This window comes from Benincasa hispida, chromosome 4 (genome assembly GCF_009727055.1).
Source record: "Benincasa hispida cultivar B227 chromosome 4, ASM972705v1, whole genome shotgun sequence".
Lineage (NCBI taxonomy): Eukaryota > Viridiplantae > Streptophyta > Magnoliopsida > Cucurbitales > Cucurbitaceae > Benincasa > Benincasa hispida.
Genome location: NC_052352.1, coordinates 12827883 through 12837664, shown reverse-complemented (window position 1 = coordinate 12837664; position 9782 = coordinate 12827883). Strand labels below are relative to the sequence as shown.

At 35.9% G+C, this 9782-nt stretch overlaps 1 protein-coding gene across 1 annotated transcript; it reads left to right on the top strand.

The window, feature by feature from the left end:
* The first annotated feature begins 5978 nt into the window (after positions 1–5978).
* LOC120076672 (zinc transporter 4, chloroplastic-like) lies at positions 5979–9549 on the top strand. The gene is made up of 4 exons (XM_039030567.1): positions 5979–6325; positions 6403–6460; positions 6677–7401; positions 8813–9549. The coding sequence occupies exons 1-4, from the start codon at positions 6311–6313 to the stop codon at positions 9266–9268; spliced, it is 1254 nt and encodes a 417-aa protein (XP_038886495.1). The 5' UTR covers positions 5979–6310; the 3' UTR covers positions 9269–9549.
* The last annotated feature ends 233 nt before the right edge of the window (positions 9550–9782 follow it).

Sequence of the window (9782 nt, the reverse complement as noted above, 5' to 3'; positions counted from 1 at the left end):
ACCTAATGAATAGGGTTTTCAAAGAATTCCATGACACTTTATGATAGCCTTTATTGACGATATCTTGGTTTACTCCAAGACAGAGGCAGAGCATGAGGAGCATCTATGGAAGGTTTTTGAGTCCTTGAGGTCAAATAAGTTATATGCCAAGTTTTCTAAATGTGAGTTTTGGTTTAGGCAAGTTCCCTTTCTAGGATATGTGGTATCGAAGGAAGGAGTATCTATTGATCCTACAAAGATTGAGGCAATTACGAGTTGGCCTCGTCCAACCACAATTAGGGAGGTTCGTAGTTTCTTGAGGTTGACAGGCTATTACGATCGTTTTGTGAAAGATTTTTCTTACATAGCCACTTCTTTGACTCGGTTGACCAGGAAAAAAACTTCTTTTGTTTGGTGTAAGGCTTGTGAAGATAGTCTTCAAGATCTAAAAAAGAAATTGGTTTCTGCCCCAGTTCTTACAATACCAGATGGGTCGAGTAACTTCGTTATTTACAGTGACACCTCCAAGAAAGGATTGGAGTGTGTTCTGATGTAGCAAGGCAAGGTGGTTGCTTATGCCTCTCGTCAATTGAAGAACCATAAACAGAACTATCCTACACATGACCTAGAGTTGGCAACGATAATTTTTGCACTAAAGATTTTGAGATATTACTTATATGGAGAGGGGATACAAATTTTCACGGACCACAAGAGTATGAAGTACTTCTTCACATAGAAAGAGTTAAATATGAGGCAACGCAGATGTCTAAGTTAGTGAAGGATTATGATTGTGAAATTTTGAATCATCCAAGAAAAGGCGAATGTAGTGGCAGATGCTCTTAGTAGGAAGACAACCCATTCAGTAGCCCTAATTACCAAACAAACTCATGTGCAAGGATCTTAAGTGAGCTAAGATTACAATAGTTATATGGGAAGTAACTGCACGTTTGGCACAGTTGATGGTGCAACCGTCCTTAAGACGGAAGATTATTGATGCTCAATGGGGTGATCCTTACCTTGTTGAGAAATTTTGCAAGGTGGAATCAGGCCAGGGTGGTAAGTTCTTGATGTCTACAGATAATAACCTTTTCTATCAAGGACACTTATGTGTACCTGTAGATGGTGATATTAAGAATGAACTGTTGTTAGAAGCTCACAATTCTCCATCTTCGATATATCCTAGTAGTACCAAGATGTACCAAGACCTAAAATGTTGTTATTGGTGGAATGATATGAAGAGAGAGATAGTATAACTCATCGGTAAGTGCTTGGTGTGTCAACAAGTGAAAGCTCCAAGGCAGAAGTCAGCATGCTTGTTGCAGCTCTTAAGCATACCAGAACGGAAGTGGGAAAATGTATCTATGGATTTCATCGTGGGGTTGCCCCGAATAACAAGGAGCTTTACTGTGATTTGGGTGGTAGTAGAAAAACTCACTAAGTTAGCACATTTCATTTCCGAAAAGTCTACTTACTCGATGAATAAGTGGACATAGTTATACATGAAAGAGGTGGTGAGATTACATGGGATACCAGTTTCTATCGTGTTTGTCAGAGACCCTCGCTTCACATCTAGTTTTTGGAAGGGTCTCTAGTCAGCATTGGGTACCAAGTTAGATTTCAACACAACATTTCACCTACAGAAAGATGGGAAGACGGAGCGTTTGAACTAAACATTGGAAGAACGTTTGGAGTTTTCAGGGAGTTGGGACTCTTATTTAGATCTGAAAGAGTTTGCTTATAATAATAGTTATTAGGCTACTATTGGCATGTCGCCATTTGAGGCCCTATACGGGAAGGGTTGCAGATCCTTTATTTACTAGGATGAGATTGGTGAACAGAAGTTGTTGGGGTCCGAACTAGTGCGAACTTCGAATGAGGCAATACAGAATATTAAAGTTTAGATGCAGATAGCCCAGAGTAGGCAGAATAGTTACACTAATGTTTAACGTAAGGACTTTAAGTTTGAGGTTGGTAATAAATTGTTCCTAAAGGTGGCACCCATAAAAGGTGTCTGAGGTTTGGTAGGAAAAGGAAGTTAAGTCCTCGTATCATTGGGCCATATGAGATCTTAGAGTGAAATGACCCTGTGGCTTATCAGTTAGCTTTACCACCATCTCTCTCTTCAGTTCATAATGTTTTTATGTTTCCATGTTGATGAAGTATGTGGCAGATCTGTCTCATGTAATGAACTATGAACCTTTACAGTTGAGTGAGAACTTGAGTTATGAGGAGAAGCATGTCCAAATTCTCGAGAAATGTAGATTTTGCGCAACAGGAAAATAGCATTAGTGAAAGTGTGATGGTAGAATCATTAGTTTGAGGAAGCAAGTGTGATGGCAGAATCATTAGTTTGAGTAAGCAACTTGGGAACAAGAAAGCGAGATGAGAACTCAGTACCCAGAACTTTTTCAGGATAGAACTTTCGAGGATGAAAGTTTCTTAAGGAGGGAAGAATGTGACATCCCGAGTTTTCATAAAATTTAAGATAATTATCTCAAATTATTGAATTTCAATTTCCTTTAATTTTAGAAAAAAATCGGAATCAAATTGAGATGACTGTAAAGTCTCATTGGTTAACTTAAATTTAATTGATTAAAGAATTTAATTAATTATCTTCCTTTGATTTGGGGGATAATTGATTTATTTGGTTTTAATTGATTTTTTAAATTTTAGGATATTTGTTTGATTAAAATTTGTTGTTTAAGAAGGAAAACGAGAGGAATATTGGATTTGAAATTAGAATGTATTAAGGAAAAGGAAAAATGGTTATATTTATATATACACACACATACACACACATCACCTCGTTAGGTGTGAAGGAAGAAAAAAAGAAAAATAATACAAAATCTCTTGTCTTCTCCACAAATGCACAAGTAGCCCCCGTTCCCCTTTTTTCTATTTCTTTTTCGTTTCAGTGTGTTGAAGCCAGCCGCGAGTGGAGTCTCGTCAACCTTGCCGTCGATCGCCGCTTGTCCTCGTCATCGATCATCATTCCAACCGCGTTGATCGTGGGTTTCATCCAAACGCCGATGAGGGTTTCATCCAAGCACTGATTATGGTTTTCATCCAGTGCCAATCGTGATGGAACGAACACATGCGCAGTGGAAGGAAAAACATATCTAGAAGAAATACAACCTTTGTCGACTCAAGTCTTCTCCAAATCAGCTCCAATCTCCTCACGAACGGTTCGTAAACCACCATGAGAGTCTTCCCGACTATTCTTCAGCCTTAGAACGGGATAGTGGGATCCATTGAGTGATTAATTTGGAGAAGAAAAAGTTAAGGATTTGAGAGAAAATAATTATGAGATTATCAAATAATCTTATAAAAATCCACTTTGGCTAAGAAGATTAAAATTTATTAAACTCTTCTTTTTAAGGACCATTTCATGCAAAACATGCAACTTTAAGTTTGATGAGAATTTGACATTAAAAAATTCACTAACTCAAAGTGGGAGTAATGGGACAAGTGTCTTCGATTGAACACAACACTTACCAATGCAAATGTTGACTTTTCCCACTCACAATTGTTGGAACTTTCCACTAATTTGGTCAAAGGTCAAAATTTGACTCTCAACGTCCAAAATCAACAATTTTGACTTTTTGACTTTCAAAGTCAAAAGTCAACATTGAGATTAACGGGCCACTCCACTAAATTCCAATAGTTGCACTCCTCTCATTTGGATGTGATACCGGTTCATTCATGTACCCCTCCCGAACTTGGGTCATTACATGTCTGATGGTCCTGGCATCCCCTGTGTCCCCTGTGACCTGGCTATGTCATCCTCACTTGCCTCGAATGCTTTTAGAAGTGAAATTTGTCCCCACAAACCAACATGGGTCCTTTCAACATGCTTTGTCCTCACTTACATGCATCCTAGGAAAATTTCCAAGAGGTCGCCTTCACATAGGATTGCTCCAAGCTAAGCACGCTTAACTTTGGATTTCTTATGATTGAACCACCGAAAAGGAAGGTGCAACTTGTTGGTATAGGTAGTAACTTTCAATTCTTTTAAGCCTTTCTTAACCATACTTTCATGTCCTCAGGATCCATCTCATTCGGATGTGATACCGTTTCATTCATGTACCCCTCCTGAACTCGGGTCGTTACATGAACGAATCAGGATCACTTCGTTTGTAGCACTTTACAATAAATTGTAACAACTACAAAATGGGTTGTATTCAATAGTGTTACTTGAATAAGGTACCCAACCTTATTCGTATACTATAGACTGTTTTGGCTATTTGCTGAACTTGATCCACTCTTATGTCTCCACATAAAGTTTAAGTATTCATATAATAGCCATGGATCTTTAGTTTATTGGATTTAGGTTCTTTCTAAAACGAAATGAGCAATTCATACATTCAATAATAATTTTATTGAATGAAGCCTCAATAACATCTTTATTGATAACATAATAAGTTTATTGTTTACAAACTACGCGTTTTATAACATAAAACCCAACAGATCGTGCGTCATCCAACGTTGTTCTTTTGGGGTTTTCGTTAGAATTTTGGTTTAGGTATGGTTGACTGTTTTGGGTGGGTTTCTTTGGTTTTCTTGAAGATCTTGGTTGTCTCTTGTAAGTTTCGGCTTTGTGATTGTTTTATTTTTAATTTAAGAGATTGAATTTGAGATTTGGGACATTCAAGCAGGTTGTCCAACACTTGTAAGGGTGTTTTTGGTAAGATTTGGGTAAGTTATTTGGGATCGTTGGAATGAGTTCTTGTTTGTTTTGAAATTGGCCCCAAAAGTTGAGATTGAATGTTGTGTTTTACATTAGGGACCTTGGTCCCAAATTTCTAAGCCAATAAGGGATTATTCCATCTATTATTTGAGCTTAAGCCTTGAGGTAAGCGACACTATTACTGGTGCCTTCGTGTCAGGCGGCCTAATTTAGACTTATCAAGTTATTTAATGGATTTTAGAAGCATGGTTTGGAATTTGTGATACTCTTTAGGTTGCATTAATGTTATGAGAAGTTTGAGCATGTTTGAATCTTTATGATATATTATGAATTGTATTGTGGGTTTACTCATGAAACTCATGTATGTGATGCATGATTTGACTAGTAGGAATGATTTAACGTCTCGCCTCGATGCATATTTTATTTCATAGGACCGATTGGTCCAATTTTATGTTCCGATAATGGGATCAGTTACTGAGTATTTTATACTCATCATTTATGTTACATATTTTCAGGTAAGGGTAAGGATACTTGAGCAACTGACAAAAGGAATTCGTTATAGCACTAATGGGTTAGAAAACTATTTCGCATTTGGGTTCATGTCTTTTTTTTTTTCTTCCATGTTTACAGTTTTCTTTTCATGAACTTGTTTTTAAAAGATTTTAGGTGTTAGGAATTTTCACTTTTGGTTAATTTTTTCTATTTTAAAATTTACGTTTTAGGGGTATCCGAATTAAACGGTATGAAATTTTGGGGTGAAATTTTGTTTAAATACTTTATTTGATAAAATAATCCAATTTTTCTTATTTTCGATGTAAATATTTATGCATGCATGTAATAATGATCCTATAAAATGTCTTAGAAAGTCAGGTCATTATATTATATATGTTAATATTTTAAACTTCTATATTTATGACTACCTCTTAATTTCAACAATAGTTTATTTTATTTTATTTTACTTTTTTAGTAAATTATAATCTAGCTTCGCTCTTCTTTAAGGTTGAAAAATTCATTATTTTCCTTCTTTTACTCAAATTTGAAAATTCTATTCAATATGGTAACATAATGAAACACTTCCAAACAAACTAAAAACTAAAAAGTACCCTACATTTATTCTAAAATTACTAGGGAATACAATATAATGAAATTAAAAGTTTTTTTTTTTTAAAAAAAAAAAAAGAATTAAAAAGTGTGTGAGAGAGAGGAAGGGCAAAGAAGGAAGAGTTGTTAGCAATGAAAAATGAGGGCATAAAGAGTGTCGACACTATCGACCTCATTCTGAAGCAAAAAGTCATAACTGTTTAGTTTATTCCTCTGTTTCTTCCTTTCATTTCCTTCCATTATGTCGACACTCTTCTTCTTCCCTTCCCACTTCCCCACTTTCATCTTCTTCCTTCTCTATCTCTTTATCTTTCTCTTTTTCTCTTTTTTTTCTTCTTCCTTCATCCATCCCTCTCTGTTCCAACTCTTTTTTAAAAACCCAAAACAACCCATCTTCTCTCCAAACGCCCCATCAATCTACTCCTTCTCTTCCTCTTTGCCTGATTCCGTTTCTGGCGCTTTCCCTGTTCGAAGATTCCAGATTTGGGTTCTTCGAATTTCTAATCGGGTTTTAATTCCCCACTCTACCTTCCCTCTTCTCTCATGTTTTTCTTTGAGGTTAGTTCCAACCCCTCCTCTCTTCTTTCCCCCAATTTCATTTTGCTCATCGTTCTTCTGGTTCTTTTCTGTTTCAGGATTTGTTGCAGATGATCTGTATTCGAGGTTTCCAGGATAAAACTCGGCTTCTCTCTGGTAATTTCCATCTGTGTCTAAGCTGCTTTGAATTGAACTGGGTCAATGTTGGAATTTTCTGGGTTCTTACTTAATTCTTGTAATTGGTTGATTGATTGATTTGTGATTTCTGGGTTTTAATTTTATTAGGTTTATTTGGGAAATTCTGTGAATGGATGAGATTTCTATTCTGGGGGTTTCTTTTTCATTTTTTTTTTCAATTCCTGATCGAAACAGAGTCTTTCATACGGACCGTATCCGAATCCATGGCCAATTCATCTTGTGGGGTCTCAGAAGTAGAGCTCTGTAGAAACGATACGGCTGCGCTCCGTTACAAATTAATCGCCATCGCTTCGATTCTAACATCGGGAGTCATCGGAATCGCCCTTCCATTGTTGGGTAGACAGTGTCGGTTCCTCAAAACAGACGGCAACCTGTTCGTGGCAGCGAAGGCGTTTGCCGCCGGTGTGATTCTAGCCACCGCCTTCGTCCATATGCTTCCGGATGGATCCGACGCCCTCTCCGATCCGTGCTTGCCGGAATTTCCATGGTCCAAATTCCCATTCTCTGGATTCTTCGCTATGATGGCGTCGCTGTTGACGCTTCTCGTCGATTTCGTTGGAACTCAGTATTACGAGCGGAAACAGGGGATGATTCGGTCGAAAGAGGAGGCGAATAGGGTCGGCTCGGTGGAGGATTCCGGATTAGAATCCGGCATTGTTCCAGCCGGAGATTTGAACGTGAAACTATTTGGGGAAGAAGACGGCGGCGCGATGCACATCGTCGGAATGCATGCCCACGCCGCCCAGCACCGGCACAGTCATCCGCAAGGGAAGGAGGCATGTGATGGGCACGTGACGGTTCATGATCATGGGCATGGGCATGCCCATGGACATGGTCATTCTCATGGGCTGGACGGCGATGATGACGAAAGCGGTGTACGACATGTCGTTGTTTCCCAGGTAACTTTTTTTTTCTTCGAGTTTTCGCCCTCCACGTGTCAATGTCGCTTAAATTACTGACTAACGTTTTTTCCCTCTTGCCTTCTGGGGAACGTAATTTTGTTTGTCAAAGTCAACCATCCGAATTTGGTTCTTTTTTCATTTTGAAGAAAAAATTGTTTCAGTATATATATATCATTTAAAAAAAAAAAAATTAAGCTCATGAGTAGTTAAATTATTAATTTTAAGGTTGATAATTATTTTATTTTGATTTCTAAACTTTCAATATCTATTATTTCTAATAGATATTAAATTAGTTAGATGATGAATTTAATATAATTTAAATTTAAATATTTATTAGACATCAAATTGAAAGTAAATTTATTATACACTTTTTTATTGCATTATTTTTTTTACAACCAATTGTTATTGTTCATGGATCTTTTAAAGTTCAGTAATTAGTAATTTATTACATAGTTAATATTTTTTTTTTTTTTAAAAAAAAAAAAGTCATGATCCATTAGAAACAAAATAAAAAAAATTTATGATTTCATCACACACACAAAAGTAAAATTTTTGTCTATAGTTTAATTAGTTTATTAAATTTATTAGACACCTTTAAAAATTAAGTACTTATTGAGTACATTTATTAAACACTTTTTGTAATTTCAATTTTGTTTTGAAAGTTTAAAGATAAAAATATATTAAATAATTATTTCATCTGAACCTATTAGATAATATACTTTAGTCACCTTTTTTCCCCCTTTTTTTAGAATGATACTTTAGGGACCTGTATTAGACATTTTCAAACTTATAAGACCCTTTTTGAGAATGTTTTTCTTTTAATTATTCAATATACTTTTGAAATTTTAAATTAGAAACAATGGCCTATTAGGTACAATCCTCAAACTTAGTGAATTTTTCAGATTACAAAGTTAGTTTACTTGGTGGGTAAGGTTATAAACACAAAATTCAAGTGAGGTTTTGAAAATTAAATTTAGAATTTTTTTTAAAAACAAAATAGGTATCAAATACTATTTTAATGAATTGTTAAAATCTTTCTCAAAACCACATCTCTTTAGTTGTTGTATACTTTTATTGTTGTTGTTTTAAACTTGATAAAATTGTAAAAGGAAGATGTTGAGAGTTGAATTATGATTTTTTTTTAAAAAAAAAAAATTAGTGATGTTTTCTATATTTGAATAATAATTTTGAAATTCTAGTCAAATCTCAAAAAGATAATAAAAGTAGGGTCCATTTGATGATCTAATATATGATTTACTGAAAAAAGGACAAATTTTGAGAACAAACAACCAGAACATACAACAAGACAACAACAAAACACAATACTTCATATAAATGACAATGCATTATTGTAATATAAAGAATCCAATATTTATCTAAATGTTCAAAAATATATTTTCTTGAGCAGATATTGGAGCTTGGAATAGTGTCACATTCAGTGATAATTGGGCTGTCTCTGGGAGTGTCCCACAGCCCATGCACCATTAGACCTTTAATTGCAGCCCTGTCCTTCCATCAGTTCTTTGAAGGCTTTGCCCTTGGTGGCTGCATTTCTCAGGCTCAGTTCAACACCCTCTCCACCTCCCTCATGGCTGTCTTCTTTGCCATCACCACCCCCCTCGGGATCGCCGTAGGCGCTGCAGTTGCCTCTACCTACAACCCCAACAGCACCGGGGCGTTGGTTGCTGAAGGCATTTTGGACTCTCTATCGGCCGGAATTCTCGTGTACATGGCTCTTGTTGATTTGATTGCGGCCGACTTTCTTAACAAGAGAATGAGCTGCAATTTTAGGCTCCAAATTGTTTCGTATTGTACTCTCTTCCTCGGCGCGGGATTGATGTCTTCGCTCGCGCTTTGGGCTTGACCTCAAATTCAATTACATTACACAACTGTTTTTTTTTTTTTTTTTCTTTTCTAAAATTGGGATGAAATTGTTTCTTAAAAGCAAGAGGTAGATGATGTTAGGGAATTAATGCTTTTCACTTTTCAGAAGGGTTTGGAAGAACCCAACGCATTAGATTAGATTATGTATACTTATACTTAAAAATCTCTTCTGTAGCTTTACGTACCCCCCAAGAAAAAGAAAACAAGTTTGATGATGATATTGATTTTAGTTTTCCTTTTAATAACAATATTGTTCTGTAATTATATATATATTTATAAGTCACTCAATTTGAATTGCATCATTTTGGTACTAGAGTAATCCCAAAATGGCCCTGACATAGTATGACGAAGAAGTGGACTCTGAAGAGGTAAGTTGTATGTATGGAGTACGTGAATATAACCTCTAATTATTGATCATTTGATGTTTTTTCTCAAATTTTACAATTTGTTCTAATGTTGATTTATTTTCGGGACTTTAATGACTTGTTCTCGAA

Excerpts from the sequence above, each read along its gene's own strand:
- LOC120076672 (XM_039030567.1), top strand. Across the intron at positions 6,461-6,676 it reads TAAAACTCGGCTTCTCTCTG|AGTCTTTCATACGGACCGTA; the intron begins GTAATTTCCATC and ends TGATCGAAACAG. Across the intron at positions 7,402-8,812 it reads GACATGTCGTTGTTTCCCAG|ATATTGGAGCTTGGAATAGT; the intron begins GTAACTTTTTTT and ends TTTCTTGAGCAG.